The sequence below is a fragment of the Pholcus phalangioides genome, unplaced genomic scaffold, assembly GCF_987345545.1.
Source record: "Pholcus phalangioides strain wild (caught in Gottingen) unplaced genomic scaffold, Ppha-v1.0 ptg000004l_1, whole genome shotgun sequence".
In the NCBI taxonomy this organism is placed as follows: domain Eukaryota; kingdom Metazoa; phylum Arthropoda; class Arachnida; order Araneae; family Pholcidae; genus Pholcus; species Pholcus phalangioides.
In genome coordinates this window covers 35,732,684-35,756,230 of record NW_028301597.1, presented here as the reverse complement: position 1 = coordinate 35,756,230, position 23,547 = coordinate 35,732,684, and the positions used below count along the sequence as shown (strand labels likewise).

Here is a 23,547-nt window from a genome sequence, read left to right as displayed (position 1 = left end):
AAAAAACCACTTATACCATTTAAAGATATACCATCAGAATGTACCTTGAGAATATAAAATGTGGTAAAAATGAAAAATTTTGGTTAATAATAAACCTATATGATATTTTTCAAGCAAAAAATGATATTTAGGCCACTTTTATTTGATTTTTTGAAAAAAACCCCACTTGGTTAAAACCAAGGTTTAAACCAAACAACCCTGCTGCACATGCAAGGTGGGGAGAATGGCGAGTTCCTTTTTTCTGAGGGAGGGTAGGCATTTAACTTACCCATGGTATGTATGACATTGTCTGGCTTCGTTTTGCAGCATCACTACACAGTTGTTACATGACATTACAACGGCATTGTTGCCACTGTTAAAAAATCAACCTATGTATTTATATTTTGAGACATAACAAGATATGTATAGTTTATATATACGTACAGCCGAATCCTATTTTAACAAATACCATTATAGCAAAAAATCTCATTTTAATGGACTTTTTCTAATCTTCCAAGAAAAGTTTACAAAGAAATAAAATGCGAAAACCTGGGATTCCTTTATAACAAAAGTTCATTATAATGAAGCAATTTCTCTGGTCTCTTGGAGTTCGTTATAACAGGATTCGTCTGTAGTATATATAGCTTCAAGATATGACGATTTTTCAGTTGTCCTCAAACTTTTTTCCACTACCTCAAGTCTTTATATTGAAAAAATATATATGCATGTATATACATGACAAAAAAAATTCGATCAATGATCAATGACTTACATGAATAATACGCTAAAGATCATAATTTCAAGTTGTGATTTAAGAGTAAAAAAAATAATGCCTATATTATGTTTGTTTATAGGATTCATAAAAACATGATATGTTGAAAATTATATAATTCATTGTATTAACACAAAGCCATTAAATATGAGAATTTGATCAATTCAAGTCAATATGGGCTGGTTTGTAAAAACATTTTGCTTCCAAGGCCTTCACTTCGGTTTCAAGCTCCATCAACTGTTGATAACTTGCAACTTCTAAGTGATTGTCTATCCACATAATTAAACTCTCAAACTTGTCTATAGCATACGGTTTTGAATTCAGCGAGTCTTCCATACAAACCATTTTTTTCAAGCACAGAATACATTTATTAAGAATTACGAGTGATGCTGGTGAGAGAACTTTGCATTCTAAGATTTCGCGAATCTTTTTTTGCACAGCCAAGAAACGCCAAGTGGGTTCGTTGTCTAGACCAAACATAGTATGAAAAGTATACTGAATTTCATCTAAGTCATTTATTATGTTATAAGACTCTGATATAACATTTTTCATCTTTTTCAACTCGTCGCTGAATCTATAGCTATTTCTGATCATAATCCCACAATTCTCAACTGGACATGACGGCCACTCGCAACACGATATGGATCGTTGGATATGTTTGGTAGCAGTTTTGATTTCGACAACATGTTCACAATCCTGGAGCAAGACATACGTATCCTTTTCAGGATCATCTGATACTAACAAATCTTTATCACAGTATCTGCATACAGGTGGACATGGGTCGCTGCATAAACCAATGCATGGGTGATTGCAGTCAAGTCTTTCAGGACATTTTTCCAAACATGGAGGCACTTCACATTCCATGAAGCAAGGAAGGGAACAACAGTTATGAGAGCAGTTTCTGCTACATTCCTTTTCACACTGAACACATGGTTTTGAACAAGGATTAATACATGTCGTGTGGGAACATCGAAATTCACATTTTTCATTGCAAGGCAAGCAGGGTGCACCACAAGTACCAATACACATATGACCACAGGGTAACACAGATTCACATTTAAAAGTGCACATAGGATGAATCTTCAGGGAGAAGCATATCTTGCAGGCGCCAACACAAGCATGTCCACAATCTAGTAACTGGTCACAAGGATCCTCACAGTAAGATAGAAGAAGGTCATCATCCCCCGTCCTTCGGTTACATGGTATGTTAACAATATGGCCACATGGAGCACTTGTCGGTGTTAACTGGTCGCAATAGAGATTATCAGCATGATGTTTAGAGCTGCATTCGACAGATGCTCTATGACCACATGTGAGCGTTACTGGAACCAGTTTGAAGCATTTGAAATCTTCTGGTTTTGTGCTACAAGGCACTTTGACTAGATGCTTGCAACTAAGCTTCTTATCAACTTCGTACTGGCATTTGTAAGAAGATACGTTGACTATACCTAGTGCAACTTTGTGTCCGCACGGTAATGTTATTTTCTTCTTCCTCACTCTGCATGGTTCATAGCACCTACCTATACACTTTATCTCTTTTGGTTTCCCTCCTGTTTCATCAATTAATATTTTATCACAAGGCTCCATACACTTGTATGCTTCATGATCCGGATCATCGGAATGACAGGTTTTCATACAAACGTGTCCACATTGCAGCTGAAACCCACAGATTTGTCTGCAACCCTCTGATATGAAGTTATTTATGTCATCGGCAGACCTTATCTCCACTTCGCTTTTGTGCTGTTCGCAACAGAATGGTAGAGCATCGCCAATCATTTCATTTTCTACCAGTTTCTCTGCAATAGCATGCCATAGACGGTCTTTCTCTGCTAACATGTCAAAATTTCCTACACAGAACAGACCTTTTCTGGCACGAGATAAAGCCACACATGTCCTGTTGCTTTCTTTGAGGAAGCCAATCATCTTGTTTTCATTGCTACGCACAAATGATACCATCAAAATGTCATTTTCTTCACCCTGGAAGTTATCGACTGTCGTTATGGGAACTCCCAGCAAGCCCTTGTGACAGGCACTCAGTTCAGAAAAACATTTTTGTAATGTGCGTATCTGAGAGCTATACATAGCTAACACAGTTAGCTGAGAGGCTTCGTAACCTTGGTTCAAAAAATAAAAAGCCAAGGTCGTGATTAAATTTGCTTCAAATTTATTCGAAAAAGAAACACCTTCTTGAGACTCTTCCTCATGATGCTTCAGGAAATACATATTAAACTTCATACCTTTTATGTTTTCAAATTTCTTTACTGATTCATGATGCTTTAAATCGTCGTATATGTGTGGTACAAGAAGATCAGCTATACACGGTCGCATTCTGTGTTGCGTAACTAGCGTCGCATGTGGTATATCGTTTCTGAAAAGTCGCTCGAACAATGAAACACACAATCCGTAATGCTTCGACAGTTCATCGTCTGCAGGAATAGGTCTCAACTGCTTATGATCACCAATCATGATGATCTGTTCTATAGATGGTACGATTGAAGTGAGCACATGAGATTCCAAAGCTTCTGCAGCTTCTTCTACTATCATAATGGCAGGCCGGACCATGGAGAGAATGTCATAATTTTTTGCAGCACCCGTCATAGTAACACCTATAATATCGGACGCCTGCAAGAGACTGAATGTTTTGAAGTCATCTGGTTTTGATACGTGTTTCACTTTCTCCCAGTACTTCTTTTCTAAATATTCTAGTTCGGATTTTGTAGCAACTAAAAACTTTTCACGCCACTGATAAAATAAAGCAAATCTTTCTGAAGGTGGTAATTCCCATATATTAATCGACTTATCAATATCTTTGCAGGGTTTTCTCAGCATTTTCTTATTTTTAAACTGTTCCCATTTTTTGAGACATTTCTCTATGGATGCTTGCACACTGCTGCCTTTAACATCCAACCATCCTTCCATGTTTTCTCTCAAAATACTCATGACCTTTCCATGCTCACCACAAAGCTTTTTCTTGAATTCTAAAGGTAAAATCGAATTCAGAGCGTCAGGAATCATGAAGGAATCTGTGCACATGCAATAATATCTAAACTTGGCATTCAATTTCAACATTAAATCTCGCAGCTCGTAAAGATCAGCATCGTATGGCGGAACAAGATGTTTATCAAAGATTTCTGGAACCAACTCAGAAACAGTTTTGTATGTTTCATACAGAGACATTTTTTTAACGCCGTCGAGGCCCTCGTCTTTGTATACATGTATGCACCTCTTCATGTAGTCCAATCTGTAAGGATCCATATCCTTAGTTTGACTCTGAGATCCCATACGGACTATGCGCTTTGTATGCTTCAAGCTGTGAAGCAAAAATTGGTCTAATGCATGATTTGTGACACAGCATATCACAATTGGCTTCATGGGTAAATTTTCTAAAATTGCTTTGACAATTTTCGACCCCAAAAATGTTTTACCTGTGCCAGGCGGACCCTGTATTAGTGCAACTTTATGTGTGAGAGCGAGTTGGAATGCCTCCAGCTGGTACGAATCAAGCTTGAGTTCTTCAGCCGATGGCCAGTTTTCAAATTTAATAGGAGAAAACCTTTTACATGTATCTTCCACCGGTTGCTCCTTAGATGTACTTGAACCTTCAGGGAATTTTTTTTCTTTTGAATTATGCGAATCTTCAAGGCGATTTTTTTCTTTCAAATCATGCACATCTTCTGGGCAATTTTCGTGCAGGCAAAACATAAAATCATTTAAAAAATTTGGCACAAACTTGTTAAAACTCATTTCAACAAAATGATCTGAGAAAGGAAAATTTATTTCATTGAACGTCTTTAAGATCGAGAGCACATGACGATACGACTCAAAATAAGCAGAAACTTCTAGCACATCATATTTTTTATCAGCTGAAATTTTTGATGTTTTTTCTTCAATTATGACTTTCAACTTGAATTTTTTGTTTGAACCCTCATTGACAGCATCACATTTTTTTATAGTAGCAAAAACTATGGAACTTTTTTCGTCTTTCGTATCCATGAAGCAGAGCAATGAACCAGGTATAAGGCATTTCTGATTGCTAGAACTGGACTTTTGTGCACACGAGATAAAGACAGTATAAGACAGACCATCGATTGTATAATCGGGAGGGTGAGAAACTTTCACATCTTTATATAATTGCACATTTTGCTCAGATGCCCCATCCTTCAAGAATACTGATTTGTAACTTTTCCTGAAAGTTCTTACCATGTCTTCACGCATCAATTTGAAGTGAATGTCAAGATAATCTTCAACATCCTCATATCTTCCAGACACTATATTTGGACGTAAAGCATACATGAAGTCATCATTCAAAAACATTTCTTCAGCTTGAGGGAAAATGGATAGCTCTCGAAAATCTCGCGGCTCCTCAGGTTCTTTTTTAAGCCTAACATCACAGTGGTTCAGCTGTTTATCAATTCTGAGCATGATTTCGTTGATATTACGACCGTACGTTCGCATATCGGTTTTGTGCTTCATATCTTTGACAGTTTTCTGTAACTGATGGAACACCTCACTCACCATGGTATACTGAGACTTGCCTGCATCGTCAACCTTCTTTAGACAATTTCTGGCCATATGCTGAATTATAACTGCAAAGTTCTCAATTGTAGATGAAGGATTGATGTTAAAGTCTCCGCAAACCAGAAATTCTATAGCTCGCATGCAATCGCGAAAAAAAAATTCATTTTTGAAAACAATTCTTAACAATCTGTCAACCTTGGGTGCATTCTCACTTTTACACGCTGAAGAGATCAGCTTAAGTATGAGGTCAACATCTTTTTCGGTATAATCACGACGATCTATATAATGTTCGAACGAATCTGCTCTTTTGTTCAATGTAGACAGAATTTCGTCTTCATCCTTATTCAACAAATTTTCCATTTCTTTCATCGTTAAAACTTTGAACCTTGAGTGATGATGCATGATGTATGCGGACAAAGTTGAACGGACAGAGTAATTCTGTAACAGAAATAAAAATCCACTGTGATATTCTTTAAAAAAAACGAATGAAATATGAATGGAAAGTAATTTTTATGACCTAAAAACTGCTTGAAAACGCTCCATAAAAAATGCATTTATGCCCTAAAAAACTAAAAATATGTTCCACAAAAGAAGAAAAAATGACCTAAAATTTTTTTCCCTCTTCTATTTCTGTGAAGTTAATCTTAGTGAAATGATGTACAAATAAGGAATATTAATGTGCATTGGAAACTATTTTAAATCATTAGTTGTAGCTTGAACTGAAATTCTTCAATTTACCAACTGTCAAATGTATAGACCTCTCATAGGAATCAGTAACACAGCTTTTCTTTTTTCTTGGTTATTTTGGTTTTTGTGAGATTTTCCTAACCACGATTTGAAAATTTACTGCATAAAATCCCATATCCATGAATAGGGATCCCATATCCCATGAGATGGGGTTGGGGATATTAAAATACAAATTTATCTACGTCTGATCTGGATAAATCGCCAAAAAAAACTAGGCGCTAGAAAATTTTTTTAAGTGCCAAAACAATTTTTACCTGAAGAAAAGGGTCCAAAATAATACTACTTTTGACTTTTTTCAGGGCATAATGACTCTCTTTCATGTTGGCAGATATGCTGCTATGAATTCCAAACATTTTGTGCAGCTCTAAGCTTGCAATTTAGTAACTACACAAAGAAAATTTTAGGTGCCAATACCAATGTTTTAATCACTATGGCAACCTGGCAACTGGGATTTGACCAGCTCCGATTTTTATATAAGCTTACTGCTAAAATATGTGTACATAGTCAAACCTGCCCGAAACAAAAACTTTCCCAATATAATTTTTGCCTAAAGCGAATTAAATATTTTTCATGTTGGACATAATCAATCCACCATTTTATTGATTAACATAGAATTCGCTTAGTACGGAACATTTTCAACTTCATAACAAAGTTTGACAGTGTTTTGTCTTTTTTTTTCTGTATTGATGTGGTAAGATGTAGCGTCAAACAACCTACTAAATTGTTGCTTCTGTATTTGAAGATAGATGGCTGCACTTTTTCTCAAGAAGTTCAAGATGGGAAAAGGGGGATAAAAAATGTCAAAAAATTCTGCTTATGCAATACTTGAATGCCCCATCCCCAGCTTTACCCATGTGGTCTTTTGTTATTGATACGCCAAGTCTGTGGCTCGAGTAACAATGGCGGCAGCCATTCAGAATCCCGTCAATTGAGAAGTGCACTATGACATAAGTTTCCTCAAAAGAAAGTACCCACAAAGAAATTGTTTTTGTTTATGAGAACCACACTGACACTATGTAATGATGTGATGTACAATACTAAAATGATTGGTAGGACCAATGTTCGTGAATCCAAGCGAGTCAAATGACCAGCAATGATGCCATATGCTTTTATCAAAAGCCTCAAATTTAATCATTGAGTGTTTCTGTCACACCACTGTCATCTTCTGCATGAAAAGGCTAATTGCACCGGTACTCACAATTTATTGCTGATTCTGAATGCCAGAGTTCGACATTTTGCTTTTTTCATATATCTTGCTTGGTTGGTGTGCTGTCCCTCCTACAATGGAAAAAAGGGGGAACCCTGCAATAGTAAGCATTTTCTGTGATCACGTTGCTGCAGTTTCTGTTGTACCTCTGTGTAAGGAAAGATTCTGAAAAGGACACAGATCAGATATCAAACTTGCGACACCTCTAAACCAAGGATTGACAAATTCCAGCTGCCAGGTTTCCATGGCAATTTGAGAATCGGTATTGGTGCCTGAAATTTTCTGTATGTGATTTCTAAATTGGAGTCTGAAGATAACACAAAATTTACTGCTTTCATAAAGGTACATCTAATAACATGAGTCAGAGTTCCAGAATAGTACCAAAAAAAACATTATAAGGACCATTTTTCTTGAGCAAAAACCATTCTTGGCTCCTTAAAAAATTTATATGGTGCCTGAATATTTTTTCGATTTGTCAAGCCCTGCTCTAAACATTCTTTGGTACTTTAGGTGAGTACCTCATAGCTGCCCACTTTGGAGATTGAGAATTCGGCAGGTTTTTGCATTGATCCAAATTTTGTACAAAAATAAATATAAAAGGGATTTTTGAAAACGTTCTAGTGATTTTTCATTGGTCAAAGTAAAACTGTAGGGATTTTTCCCATTTTCAAAAACATGACATCGTGCAAACCATCGCCGATGAGCACCACGTTGCCAATCATCGCCAACCAGTAGGTTGAATTACCTGTCATTACTACTCTCACATCAAATGTTACCATTGGGCCTGAAATGAGACATACAGACTGAATGGAGCATATGGTCTGGGCCGCAACTAAGAAGGGGCAGGTGGGTCTGGTGCCTCGGGTGCTGTACTAGAGAGGGTGCCAAATTCACCCTTCAACTGCGTCTTCACATTACACAGTGGTACCAAAATGTGTGCGTGCGACCGACTGACAAACTATCTAGTTCTGGCTGTGCATATGGTCAAAGCAGATACAAGTCATCTCCCCTATTTCGGATGCCAAAAAGTCGAATTGGTGCTGGATGTTCAGTTAATTTTTTTTTCTCGCAACCGAAATTTGATGCAAAGTGGCGGCAATTTACATTACGTCTGTGACATCATTTTGGGAGATTAAAAACGAAAGTGCCGGTCCTTCTCTCCGGGTAAATTCTTTGGGAATAACCTTTTTCCCAAAAGTAGGGATTTTTTACAATCACTGGCAAAATTCGGGAGATATAAGAATTTTTCGGGAGTCTGAGAGATGGAGTATAAATTCGGGAGACTTGGCAGCTATGGTACCTCATCAATTTGGGCTACAGCGTCCCATCAAATTCAAGCATTTAGAAATTCGAAACCTCCATTTCAATTAAATGAAATCACTTTTGAAAGATGATTTCTGTTTTCTGGGACAAAAGAGGCTTTTTTTGATTGACTTCATACCTCCCAGCATATATTAATATTAATGCTGCTGCATACTGCAAAATCTGCAACACCTTTGACAGGGTATTCCAAACAAACGGAGGGTAATGTTAACAAGTAATGTTTCCCCATGGGAGAGACGATCGCCTCTATTGGTCTCGTTTATATTCGGGCTTGGATGACGCAATAAAAATGAAGGCATAATGTGGTTCCTAGTAGCTGGTGGCAGATTTTTATAACACTAGAAGAACAGAAACTAGCACCCAAACCAAATGCATATTAGGACAATGGTGACAAATTGTGTAGAAACATTTACTCAGCAAAAACACGAAGGACCCATGATGATTGATACTGGTAAAACAACCTGGTAGAGGCACAGGAAGTGTTTTTAGGCACGTAGATGATCAACCTAACCTTCTAACCTTTAAGTAGGATATTTGGAATTCGGTAAGTGCTCGGCCATCCCTAGCTCTGACACATTCGTTTCCAACGGATCCTATGTGCCAATAAAATGAAGTTGACAGATCCTGTTAAAAATAATATCTAGTAGGCTATATAGCAATGTAAAAAAACAAGTTGTTTTTCATCCAAGCTTGCCAACTCTGATAGTAGGCTATAGACTAACGTGGCATGTTAGAGAAATGGGTGTCAAAAAAATAACAGAATGAGAGAAGGGAGGCAGAATTTGTGCAGCCCACAGGTGGTAAAACCATAAATCGGCCTCTGCCAAGGCAGTTAACGAACAGGTCAGTGATTAGTGACCTAGAACATGCACAAGCATTTGAGAGACCAAAATAGTGTGCAAGCACTCAAATGACTAAAAGAGTGAGCAAGAGAGTGACAGACCAGGCCAGTGAGCAACCTAGAGTGCGCAGAAGCATTTCGGTGACTAAAATAGTGAGAAAGTACGTCATGTGCGATCAGAACAGTGTTTAAACAAGTGAGTGACCAAAACAGAATGGAATCATGTGATGACAAAAAGAGTGACCTTGAGAGAAAGGGACCGGGCTAAGTTAGCGAACAAACAAGTGACCAAGAAAATGTATTGGCATGCAAATGACGAAAAGAATGACCTAGAGAGTAAGGGGACCAGTGCAGTTAGTGAACAAAACAGTGACCAAATGGTGGTGAATGACAAAATGATCCACCTAGAGAGAGAGAAAGAGTGGGGGGGGGGGACCAGGTCAGTTAGCGAACAAAATGGGGGTCATTCAAGTATTACGCCATCATCGATGAGGGGGTTTGGATAATGCTTATGTCATCGACCACCCTTTATGAAAATATGAGTTAAGATTCAGAGGGGCAGAGCTGATGACGAAATTTTGCTGACAGAGGGTGGGGGGGGGGGGAGTCCAAAAATGTCTAAAAATATGCTTACGTAACACTTGAACGGCCCCATGAGAAAAGAGTGAGCGTATCTCAATGAGTGACCAAAGAAGTGTACTAGTATGTGAGTGACCCAAACCTGGATTTAGAGGAGGAGTTACAAGAGTGAAGGCATGGGTCAACAAATTTGAGGAACGAAGGGTCAAGTCATGTCTGCTAGGTTCAGTGGTTAACACATCGGGCTGGAGAACGGAAGGTTTCGTTATCTGTCATGGGTTTAAGTCTCGATAGGTTGCTAAAACGTTCTTGCCGCTGTGGTGGTCGAGTGGTTATAGTGCCGGACTCGTGATGCGAGGATCCGGGTTCGAACCCCACAGTGGTGGTCGGCTGAAGTTGGTTTTCTGTGGTTCCCAACTTCAAGGCGCTAATGCGAGCCGATCTCCCCGTTAAAAAGTCTCGCCACAGAGAGCAACAGTCCTACAACGGTAAATCATTCAACCATAACACTTCACTCATAGTTAGGAAAACTGGGGGCAGATTACAGCACTACACATAACAAGCATTACACAGAAACAAAAACTTTACGTCAGGTTGCACTACACGTACACGCACATTCCCGCATGTAACGATTCGTTGGGGGGTTCCGCGGGGGGGGGTGCATGTGTGGTGTAGCAGTAGTAGGTAGGGCCTCCAAAAAATGGCTCCGGGATCCATGATGTTCTTAAGTCAGCCACCTCGTTGGGCAATTTGCCTGTTGTGGCGTTGTATTTGTATTTGTATAAAAATTAAGCTAGAACGGTAGAAGTACGGAAATATTACAAATCCTCCCCCTACCCCAAGAGATTCACTTGGTCTTTGGTCCAGATAAATAAGAATGAATGAATTTTCAATGAAAGCTGGAAATCACATAACATAGAGACCATGTTGTTACCTTTTGATTTGCAGTTCACACCAAAAACACGTGAGTTCCCTCGACGAAAGCGGGAATATTCAAACACTCCAATATTTTAATTTGAGGACGGACTTTCTTTGATTTGCGATAAGCACATAACTTGAGCAATTTACAAGGTGAAACGACCACGCGCAAGCATTTTAATTTCATTATCAAAGTTTTAGTTTTGATTTCGTTGAATAATCGGTACGGCGTTGACCATTAAATAAGTGCACGCCTCTGGGAGATCACAATCAATTTAATCGTGGCATTTAAATTTCAGAAACATATGATTATTACGTGGGTAAGTATCTTTTAAAATAATCAAGTTATTGATATATTGTTTCATAATATTTAAATAGTGGGTTCTCTTAGCAAATAAAAACAAAGACGGTTAAAGGACCGAAAATCACATTCTGCCCAAAAAATATCTCGTCGTGACGTCATTTGTTTACAACCTGAAGCAGCTTAAGTCTTGATGGAGCAATTTATCATGTTATGAGGTACATATTATAACGTTTGTTTTGATGAAATATACTTAAATTTATGCCAATTATTACCATGCTCAACTGGCCAATGTCACATGTTAACACCATGCATTAAAAAATACGTATATATATATATATCAATGTAGGGTCATTTTAACATCATGGGACTCTTCTCCCCCACAAATTTGATAAAATTGACATGCAAGATATAAGAAGCCAGTCACTTCGAGCCCCCCCCACCATCACCATTCCTTCGAATTGGTATTGGAACCTGGGCTCTGCAGAACTCTTGGCTACTTCTCCTAATATGTGTTAATTCCCAATACACGGTATACCTTTTTTTTCCGCCAAGTTTTGACAACGCCAAAACTGGGATAAGTCTCCAACACCATCCTCTTTGGCATATTTTTTAAACAAAATGAGTTGTTTTTAATCGTTCTGTCGGTAGTCCAAGTAAATAGCGCTAAATCAGGTCTGATAATAAAAAAAAAAATGTCGCCAAGCAGCGGTTTTCCGTACGGAATTTACCCTCATCATACTTTCGGACGGTTTTTTTAAGGCGAAAAAAAAAAATCGCACAAATAGGAATTATACTACATATAGCTGTTTCCAATAATGTTTTCCCTGTTTGGTGATGTGTTGGTGAATTTTTTTTTTCTTTGGCGAGAAAGACTTCGTTTCACTATTGGTGACTTCTCATTATGCACCCTGCAGTTTTTCTTGCTAAAGGAAAAAACAGTCAACTAGAGAAAATGCCGTAGCTGTTCCCAGCCCCCCCAAAAAAGTTTATGGGGGGGGGGGAGAAGGGAATCAATAGTCACTGAATATACAATGCACTCCTCCTCCTGCATATGGGCTCAAGTCCTGCATATAGGCCTATGGAAGAGGGCAGCTTTAGGCTTTCTTCTCCCACCCGTTACTGTTTTCTTCATGTCAGTGCTCTGTCACCTCTGGTGGGGTGCCTGGGTGAACCCATACATTCAGATGGCCCTGCACCAATATAGTCTTTAGACAGGGCTGGATAAAAATCCAAAATGCCAGGTTGCTATGGTGACTAAAAAATTGGAATTGACTCCTAATATTTTTATGTATTCAACTTAATTGAATTTGATGGGCAGCGTGAAATTATCGGAAATTGTGACAGCATGTTTGGTCACATTATGCAAAAGGGATCCCCAAGTCCTAGACTAGCCAAAATTCACTAATTTGGACCAATTTTGTCAGGAAAAAAAAATTTGCTAGGTGCCTATGAAGTTTTGTGTGTGTTAGTGCCTAAATTTTTTGTTTTTCAATTTGTCAACCCCTGCTTCAAGATACTCTGATCTGATTTTGGATTTAATGCTCAGTTAATGCGAGTTTTATTTTCTATAAAGTTAAAAAAAAAAAAACCAACTCTTAAATTTCACAATTTCCTGAACTGATGGGTTTTCACTCTGTAAATGGAAACACCATGAGAAACATGAATGTACAAATAACATGGAATGTCACTTGAAAAAATCCATGATAAGAGCAATCTATGTAATGAATACTAAGGGCTATATACACATGTTTTCAGTCAAACAGTTTCAAGTGGCAGCCATGTCAGTGAATCTACCTATGGATATTGTGGTGAACGAATGCACCCCAAGTGTGTGAACATCACCCCATATACCGAGGCTAGAACTGAGAAGAATAACTGTCCACAAGATTCCCATTAGATAGACTCAGCAACATGCTGCTTATCTCTCTTTGTATTTCAGACATGTTAATTGCTCCATGATTAATTTATTAAAATAGATACAATTGTTTTTGTAAATGATGGCACGAAAATTACATGAACCTAGAAACATAAGTGCAGGGAAAATAGGGACTGGGGCTATTTGAGCATCTCCCAATAATTTCAGAAAAACAATGCAATGTTCCACTCGTGCATATGCTCTTGAGTTTCGTATAATGGGATGACCAGCAACTTTCAGCCCCCCAAATGTTTTCTTCATGTCAGCACCTCTGCCTAGAAATTTATGAGATCCAAAATTAAAAACTGAGACAAATACTATGTTATAATTTTGAAACAATCTAATAAATTCATAAAAAAAACTATACTTGATTGGAAGCGAGAAGAAATGAGGGACTTTGCAATTAGATAAAGTCAAGTGTGATCACATGATCAGCGAAAAGCAGTGGCTTGAATTAAGTTTTACTTTTTTAATAAAATTATATTTTTCGGCAATTCCAGTTCAATATATGTTTGATTTGCTCAAGAGATAACATTATTGATTTGATCGCTCACTAATTGTAACTACTATTTATTGATATGTGCATATTTTACAGTAATTTAAAATTAGTGTTTTAATTATGTAGTTACTATTATTAATTTTTTTGTATACGAGTGCAAAATATCTCGGCCTAGAGTAGATGTGAGGAATACATTCAAGCTCCCTATGAGGGAGGGGGGGGGCGATTGATTTTTTCCCCCTTTACCTCTGTGTTCTTCTCTTTTCTAACTTTTTCCCTTTATATCCTAAAAGATGCTGGTTTCAGAGATTTATCACTTGCACTGCATTCATATATTGTTTTAATTTATATATCGTTTGTTAGCTCTGTACATGAAGATGGTTCTAAAATCATAGTCAAAGCGATAATTGTTCACTCATGATTTTTGATACTCATCGTGCAAATGCATAACTTATATAAAGACCAAACATTTGCATGGATGAGAATGATTTTTTTTCCCCTTCCAGGATGAGAAAAAAGCTAGATGTTTGGGGGCAAGAATGAGTCAATCCCTTGACTTGAGATAAAATTTCAGCTGATAATGATGGTACAAGCAGTTTGAACACCCTCTCATTATATATAAAAAAGTAAGTTTTTTTTTTCTATGGAATATTAATATATTTTTTTAAATAAAACATCTTTTACAAGATGCTTTATGCGGTGAAAAAAACTTGACCTTAGACCTTTCATCCCTTGTACATTTTGTCTCTACAGGTTTTGACCCTGATATTTTTTCCCCATTTAAGTGAGAGTCATTGAGTGAGTGATGTGATTGGGGAGGGGATAATAACATTGTAAGGGATAACAATACCCTTATGCATGAGCAATTGAGTGAGTGACTATGAGTAATCAAGTTAGTGACTGAGTGAGTGGATTAGTGGTTGTATGACTCACCCTCTCACTTTGTCACTAATACAGTCACTTGCCCACTTAATTAGCCACTCACATATTCACTCATACCATCATTTATCCACTCACTTTGTCACTTTTATGATTGCTCTCTCACTTGGTTGCTGATACAAGCATTCATTCAATAGAGGCAAAATGTCTATGAGGGGTTGAAGAGCACTGGGGAAAAGACGTCCTGGGAACAAAGAACAAAGTGTCTGAGGCAAAATATCAGAGTGAAATGTTGAAGGCCAATTTTCCTTATCCCGATTTAGGCATGGTTTTATTCACTATGCTGGAGTAGTGAATACTGAGGTTGCATAAAAATAGATTACTGCAAGAATATGCTCTCACTGAATCTTAAAATGCTGGCACATTTTAATCTAAAATGCTCAGTCACTATGAGCAATTGATAGCCTGCACAATATTCCAAGTATTCATGAAAAATCTATAAAAAATAAAATAAATGAAATCGATATGACCACTAGAAAAACTACATACTGCAGCACTCCCCTTGGCCGCTGTGCGGTCATTGGGCATCGTACTGGACTCTTGTCCTGCAGATCCAGGTTCAAACCCTGTTGGCAGCACAGCGATAGTTGGTTGAAGTTGCAGCTTCCAGCTTTGAGGCACGAATGGGAGCCAGTTTCTCATTTGAAAAAGTCTGTCCGCAGAGAGCAGGCAGACCTACATGATACTGGAATAACATGATAATTAAAGCATTTCCATCTTTTTTCAGAAAATAGAAGACAGATGGCAGCATGAACAAAAAAACAAATGCGACTCGACAACAAATATGTTAGGGCTACACATGTACTCAGAACACTCATTTTCTGGCATGTGCCGATTCATTAGAAATTCCATATAGTAATGTATACGAGGTTTATGTACAGTTACATAATAGTAGTATCACTCACGTTTTGAGATAATTGTACTTGAGTTCTGGTCTTAGGCTCATGCTAAAATTGACAGTGATATGGTGGATAATGAATAACTCATAAACTTATATGAAAGTGTGTAAAATATTTTTGATGTACATAAATAAAATGCCAAAAAAAATTATACGGTAGTCTTATTGAGACCCTACTGTATAATTTTATACAGTTAATTCAAGGTAATCAGTATCGGGGCCACCTGGGATTACTGAAAACTCAGATTATCCAAAAATATTTTTGATTATCCTAGAAAACATTTATTTTTGGGGGGTTTACCGGTTGTGTCCTCAATTTAACAGCTTAATTCAATACACGAATGTGTGCCAAGATCCATGGGCTCTGCATAAAGGAGGCTGATAGGGGCTCACTACGAATATTATTGTTTCTACTTTTTTTTTAAACTTCAAACTGACAATAGAGGGGCCTGTGAAATGTCCTGGCATGGAGGATTCACTAGATATCCCAGTCTAGAGATGAAAGACCTTTTCAAATGGAAATTAGTCACATTCATGGAAGAAATGAGACAAACTGAAACAAATCTAATTTTTTGAGAGAAACGGGTTTTGAAAAGAAATTCTGAAAAATTCCAGCACCTTGAATTATCCGGACCTTATTGTGAGATTTTCAACAGTGTGCTCAAATAAATGTTATAGTACACAGTGCTTAATGTGATCTCATCGGGACTCTGGGTTTCTGATAATATCCAAAAGAAACATAGGAGCAAATTTGATGACCATTAGTACCGCTTCATGAGAAAAATGGGGTCGCCTTTGTTTTCTTACAAAAAACTTGCAAAATATTCAATTGTGCCATTTCATTCCACTAACTAGAAATTTTTGTCATTACTATCATACTGCTCTGAATCAAGATTTTTTCCTCTTCAAGCTTGATCCTGTTTTTTTACTCACCTATTGGGAGAATCAAAATAGATGTGTATGGCGTGATCCCTCGAAAAAGTTTTTCAGTTGCAAACTGAATCTGGTTTACTGAAAGAAACTGACCGTGAACTAAAGGAAGAGGCTTTTTTTATTAATCTTACATTTACCTCCATTATATGACAGCCCATTTACAGCATAGTGAACCAAATATATACAGAAATGATTTCAATAGATGAGAGAGGAGGGCACATCTTTTGACCACCAAAATAGTCTTGCAGGTTGTATAGCGGAAATAATAAGTCTGGTTCAACCTTAGCTTCAAAAAGGATGAGAAAAAAAAATTGATAATACAGTGGAGTATTGATAACTCGACACCCCAAGGCTATTGATAAACGTGTTTGCTTTAGTAGTGTTAAGCTAGCAAGGCCCGTTTGATTTTACCCTTGCAATTTTTAAATATAGTTAATGTACCTTTTCTATAGTTGAACACTCCAATTCAATCATCTCGCATAAATTAACAAAAACATTTTACTTAAATTTTTTTAAGGAAAATTTTTCGATCTTAAATTAGGATGTAAAAAACATAAATTTTAAAATGTTTGTTATTTGTGAATGAGCGATGCAATTGTCGAAAATTAGAGAGAATTCTCCCATTTTCACTTTAAAATTTCATGATCTAGGTTACTCAATCATCTCTCAAAAATTTCAGATTTCATCCTCATTCTTGTCTCTTAACTTTCGTAGTCTACAGATCAAGTTTTCAACCTCCACTACCTATGACCTTACTCCCAAAGTATGAGGGTGAATTTTCAACCACCAAATGACAAAAACAGTGAAATGAAGAATTGTTAAAATATATGAGAACAATGTCCTGAAAATTTCTGAACTGGCTAACACATGAGCAATTAAGAAAAAATTAGTAGTGATAATACACAATGTAACTTGTAGTAGACATAAGCGGGTTTAGCCATCTTTACGTGGAGTTACAGAGTTTTCTCTCCCCATTGAATTTAGTATTATGCCAACCATTAGAATAATAAATGTTCAGTTACTGGGGCAGTCAAGTTATCGAGAACTGTATGAACCACAATCCTGATAACTCTAAACAAAGTTTTCTTCGTGTAGGTCCATTAAATATGTGGTGAACGCGATGGCAATGCGCAAATGATAATATATATCAATGATTCAAATAAGCAATACACACTGTGTTTTTAGAAGCAGAATAACCATGCTACACAGTTTATTAAAAGAAATCTTACATTGTATTACTATGTTCTGTGCATCAAATTTAACTAGTCCTTCCTTTATTTGTATTTTATTTGGTTTTTAAGGTAAAGTGGAGGAAGTCATGGCAACTAGATTGCAACAATTGAAGCCGAAGTTCAGATTAGCGACTTTTGATATTACAAACACTTTACTCAAGTTTAATAAATCTGTTGGAAATGCCTATTCTGATGTTGGTGCACTTTATGGAGCAGTCTGTGAGCCCTACAAGTTAGATGCAGCCTTCAGAATTCATTGGAACTGGATGAGGCAGACGTATCCAAATTATGGTAGACATTCTGGCATGTCAACTAAAACTTGGTGGAGTGAGCTTGTTCGGCGAACATTCCGTGAAACCCAGTCCACTATCTCCAGAGATCAGCTCGTAGCAATTTCAAATGATTTGTATGACAGGTATTCAACTGGTGAATGCTGGAAAGTGTGCCATGGTGCACACGAGCAGTTGGATATTTTGAAAAATCACCAAGTCATTTTAGGTGTGATATCAAACTTTGATGAACGTCTGGAATCTGTGTTACACGCTACAGGAATAAGGCAATATTTTCATTTCATTCTTGCATCATACTTTGTTGGTTGTGAGAAACCCGATCATAAAATATTCGATAAGGCTCTTCAGCAAGCTGGCAGTTATGCAAACATAAAAGCATGTGAAGCTATACATATTGGTGATGATTTCTCATTAGATTATATGGGGGCTAAGAAAGCTGGTTGGAATGCTTTGTTATTCCACCCGCAGAATAAAAAGTCAGTGGATAAAAGCTTGATTTGTGATCAGGGAGAAATTATTCAGGATATGAAAGATATATATAAACATCTTTTTATGTAAAATACTTGCTGGTCATGATTGTTGCCGATAAAAAGAATGATTTGTATGAATTTTTTTTTTCCTGAGAGATTTTTATGTCACCATATAATATGGTCTCAACAATATTTTTATGCATGTTTACACTGTGGTGGTTGGCGGAAGTTTATTTTCTACCTTCAAATTTCAAACAAGAATGCTTCAAAAAAGTCTCCAGTCAAAAATAGCATACTTATTTTACCTCAAATTATAGCTGGTATTACTTTATTCTGTATCGCTATGATAAGAGGTGGACAAAATGTCCCAGAAAAAATTTTAAAAAATTAATAACAAATCAACCCTCCCCCAATTGACATAAAAAGTGTAGGTTGTGCACCAAAACACTTATCATGACCTAGAAATTTTTTTCTGCAAAATTTAGAAAAAAAAAGTTAAAATTTCACTCACAGAGGGTAGTGTAAAACGAAAAACTCGACATAACACATAGAATGAAACACAAATATTACATAATCAGTGTTTATAACAATTAGTGTGGAATAAAATTATCATATTTCAATATGAGTGCCCTTTTCAGCTTGAGCTACTAAAAGGGTGCTCATGTTGAAATATGGTAGTTTTAAAGTGCACATTTATATATATTAGAATGCTGATCTTGTAATGTAAGCATTCTTAATTGGTTCTGTAATTTATATGGTGTTGTGAATAATTCTTGAGCTGTTTGAATTGATCACCAGGAATCATGTTTTCAATGAACACAAAGAAAGAAAGAAACAGAAAGGAAAGAAAAACAACACAAAGCAAAGAAGCAGCCAAAAAAGGCAACTACGAATGGATTAGAACTGCTGCAGGGGGTCGTATGTTACAATATCACCAGTTAATGTATACATGCCTTCATGTGACACAAATCGTCATCCTAAACATTAATTATGCACTGTTTGTGTTACATTTTATGGATTATGCTGAGTTTTTCGTTTTACAGTGCCACCTGTGAATGAAATTTGAACTTTTTTTTAATTAAAAAAAAATTCTAGGCCATGATAAGTATTTTGTTGCAAACCACACCTTTTCATGTTGATTGGTTGATTTTTTATGTATTTTTATGTATAAAATGTGTCCAAAACTTGCCATATACCCTGTATATTATATAATTATATTAAATAATGCGTTATTCTGCCAAATGAAGTCTAAAAAGTGAAAATGAAATACAAAATCATAATTCAACAACCCTACATTTCTTCCCCTCCTAGCAAAAAGGTGTATAACTGGGGTGGGGGTAAAAAATAGATGTCATAATTTTTTTCGTTTCTTAGGAAGAGAAATAATCATCTTGTGTCTAACATGAAACACACCATAGTTGAAGGCAGCCAAAGCTGAACTTACATATAAAATCAAATTGAATAAGCTATGATGTGATCCCCCCATATTCCTTGGTATAGAAGGATTCCTGAAATCCGCTAAAAACATTGTTAAACACATAATTTACCAAGTTGTGTTTGTTTGAAATCGCTCATTGAGTCATATTTATAGCTGTTGTAGAAAGGAAATTAGATAAAAAACAAAAGTTAATGAAAATTGAAGGGTTGAGATGCTAGGAATAACCTACATATTTGTGGGCTTTCAAATCTTCTGTTTACAAAGCGACTTACATTTTAAATTTGAAACATTCAAATTTGATATTCAGATTCTGTTTTTAGTGATTAGTATGATCCAAGAAAAGTGTGTAATGAATAAAAATGAGTGAACTGAAAAGTTCTGTACATAATTATTTCTTAAGAATTTGTTTTGAAAAAAAATTCTCGATGTATAATGAAACAATGATAAATATTATAATGTATATAAAGTATTACACTATGCATATTTTTATATAAATTATGGCAATGATCATATTATTTTCTTTCCCTTTTTAAATCTTATTAGACAAGTAACACAGTGGATGCTGCTTTGTACATTGTCTTTGGGACCTTGACTTGAGAAACGTACACACCCCCTAAAGCATGGGTTCCTAACCTTTAGCTCCATAAACCCTTTATGCCAATAAGATGAAGGCCACAGACCCTATTTACAGAATAATATGCAGCTTACAATGTAAAAATAATAAGTTAATTGTTCTCCCATCTATCCTCACAGGCCCATTGAAACCTGTCCAAACCCTTCCCTCCTCCAAGTTAAGAATCACTGCCCTAAAGTCTATATTTTTGGGTCCATATAATATAAACACATTGAATGAGAAAACTTCTCAAACAGGAAATATTTTGTTTTTGAAGAAACAAAACAGAGCTCTGGAAATGAAACTTCAGGAAAAAAATCTCAAGTGCAGACTTACTAAACAGATCCATTGTATTATGCTTCATTTGTGTTTTATATGTATTTTTCACGCATAAATATTCTAAAATAATAATTTTTAAGACAAAAAATTTTCGTGACAGTAAAGGAATATTTGTGTTGAAGTTATATAGATGATTTGATGAGAATGATTTTGCAAAGTTTATGTGCTGAAAGTAGTTCTTTTCTCAAGGTTTTTAAATTAGAAGCATTATCATTCTGAATTATTTTTGTTTGCCTTATCTTCATTGTCATATAACTCAGTTCTTTTAGTGCTTTCATGAAAGAAAAAAAAAAGAAAGTTCTTTTAGAGTGCTGAGAGAGTGCAATCCACCAAATTGAATGTAACAGTGAAAAAAAATCTTTGCTGAATCTCAATGTTTTTGGCATCATTCATGTTTAGACGAACAAAGATTAATTAATTTATATATTTGTCAGGTGGAGGATAGCATCTCAATCTATTACTGTTGTAATATATAAGTGTCATGGTATCGCAAAACTAAGAAACAAAAATGTTTGATTGTAAATTATCATCAGCAACTTGATGCCAGTTACTTGATGCATTGTTAATAGAGTAAGTATCATGCATGATGAAGTCAAATAAAGAATTAAAACACAAATAATAATGATAACCTAATTTGAGGTAGCCACTGATAGATGGTGCCCCTACTGCTAAGTCCTGTCGTTCACAAAAATTATCCAGAAGTCTTAACTTGATCCACTTTGGGGAAACACAACTTGACATGTGAACATGTGTTGTCTCTATCTGGAACAACTCAGGCCTTGATCTATCTTAGATCTGGATATTTGATCCAAAGGCTAATACTATTCAATTTTAATTAATATATTAGCTCATTTATGATTAAGACAGAAAACGACCATCACTGATTTTGAAATTCATCAAAAATATTAAAATTGGTTTTTTTATGCTTATAGTTAAATGTAGTTTTCATAAGTTCTGCTCCAGTTTTAAAATATTACTTTCCTTTAATTGATATTTGTACGAAAATTCTCACAGATACACAGTATTTGTAAATACAAAATTTATATTTCCAAAAATTGTGATGGAACCAAAAATTTCGAAAGTATAAATATCCAAAAGGGAAAGAAGGATTATTAAAAGGAAAAGAAAAGAGAATTTCCTAATCATATACATTTGGTACTGTCATTACTGTTTAGAAGGTAGATGTTTTTTCGCTCTCACATCTAGCAATGTAATGATTCCCGGTCTGGCTTTGATCACTTTCGATATTCATGAATATTTTCTTTCCCAGTGATGAAATGTGGGACTTTTATTAAGTTTGTGACCGTAAGTTTTCATTTTCTAATGAATTAATTGTGTTTATTACTTTTTAGTATGTTCAAAAAGTTCCATAGTTTTGTGAATGTTTGCCGGTTTGGTCCTATTTCATCCAGATAAAAAACTGTGTGCAGTTTACAGCTGCAATTCATGAAAGGCTTAATACAGCTGCTTCATATAAGTAGAAATAAATTTTGAGTCACATTCAAGTATAAAATTTTGTGTCCTGTTAAGAAAATCCTTCTCTGAGACTTTTTAACCCTTTTACTACTGACAGAACTTTAAAGTACCAGGTTAGATAATTTGTTATGTACTAAGTAATTGTTTGAAAAAAAGTATTTGTCTTTAATTTGAACTAAAATGACTTACCAAATAATTTGCGTAATACATATTTATTATTAATCATGATAGATTATAGAGTATAATTTTCTTATTCTAGACTTCATAATGTGATGATCAAAGGTTTCAATGATGAAGTTGAATAGTCAAAATTTTTATGAAGGGTGCCTACAATTTAAAAATGGGGTCAAGATGAGGTCTTTTTGTTCATTCTTTCCAAAAGTTCTTTCCAAATCTTAGGTTTAGTAAAAAAATTTAGTGTTCGTAATGTAGGACCAGTTAGTGTGAAAATTATATTTCAACTTCCATCATAGATGCCAACAATATCCGCGATCTCTACAACAGTGTTTTGATGATCATTTTCTACAATTTTCGATAATGGTGATTTGTAAATTCTCTTGTGGATGTTGAGGACCATCCTGATCTCTCATCATACTCGATAATCCATCGGTTGTTTTTGAATCGTCAATGTCATTCATGAATTTTAGTTTGACGTATATTGTTGTCTCATTGTACGCTGACCGTAACTATTTCCAGTTAAGTTTAAGTCTCAGCGAAGGATTTTTCTAGCATTACGCAAAATCTGACACTTTAGTTTTTTGATCGCTGATGGGTAAACATTTACAAATTTCCGGAACACTTTGAACGCACTTGCACATTTCCAAACCATGCTTAGTCACTATTTTGACCAAGAAAGGGCTTCCAGTATCTGATATGCTCAATTGAAAAAAAAACAAAACAAACTTCCATTGCATTAAAAATTTATTATTGTAATTTTGTTTGTTTTTATTTATTGAATTAAATGTATTTTTTTCATTAAATTTATATCACATTCATAGATAGAAAATTATTGTAGTGGATATCTCGCTGGGTGTTATTTTTTATGGATATACATATGGTTTTTAAAAATAAAGTATTTATAGCTGTTCAAAAATGTTGACGACTTTTCATTTAGAATTCAGAGTATTGCTCAAGTTATGCCAAGTTTCCCTGATAATACATTGCTTATATTCTAGTTAAATCAATTAAGTCATTTCGAGTTTATATTAGTATTTGAGGGGAAAAAAATCAATTGGTTTCGATTGGAATTCCGTGCAATATTTGAGATAAATGAAAGAAGAAAAAAAATACTTGCTCTCTAGTAATGACTGATAACCG

At 35.7% G+C, this 23,547-nt stretch overlaps 2 protein-coding genes across 2 annotated transcripts; one reads left to right on the top strand and one right to left on the bottom strand.

The window, feature by feature from the left end:
- Window positions 1–122: 122 nt before the first annotated feature.
- LOC149087344 (NFX1-type zinc finger-containing protein 1-like) lies at window positions 123–11,117 on the bottom strand. The gene is made up of 2 exons (XM_089231406.1): window positions 10,901–11,117; window positions 123–5,707 (listed from the first exon to the last, which is right to left on the bottom strand). The coding sequence occupies exon 2, from the start codon at window positions 5,669–5,671 to the stop codon at window positions 911–913; it is 4,761 nt and encodes a 1,586-aa protein (XP_089087532.1). The 5' UTR covers window positions 5,672–5,707; window positions 10,901–11,117; the 3' UTR covers window positions 123–910.
- A 217-nt stretch (window positions 11,118–11,334) lies between these two features.
- LOC149087343 (rhythmically expressed gene 2 protein-like) lies at window positions 11,335–23,318 on the top strand. The gene is made up of 3 exons (XM_089231405.1): window positions 11,335–11,403; window positions 14,109–14,228; window positions 17,674–23,318. Exon 3 carries the CDS (start codon window positions 17,691–17,693, stop codon window positions 18,450–18,452), a length of 762 nt encoding a protein of 253 aa, XP_089087531.1. The 5' UTR covers window positions 11,335–11,403; window positions 14,109–14,228; window positions 17,674–17,690; the 3' UTR covers window positions 18,453–23,318.
- The last annotated feature ends 229 nt before the right edge of the window (window positions 23,319–23,547 follow it).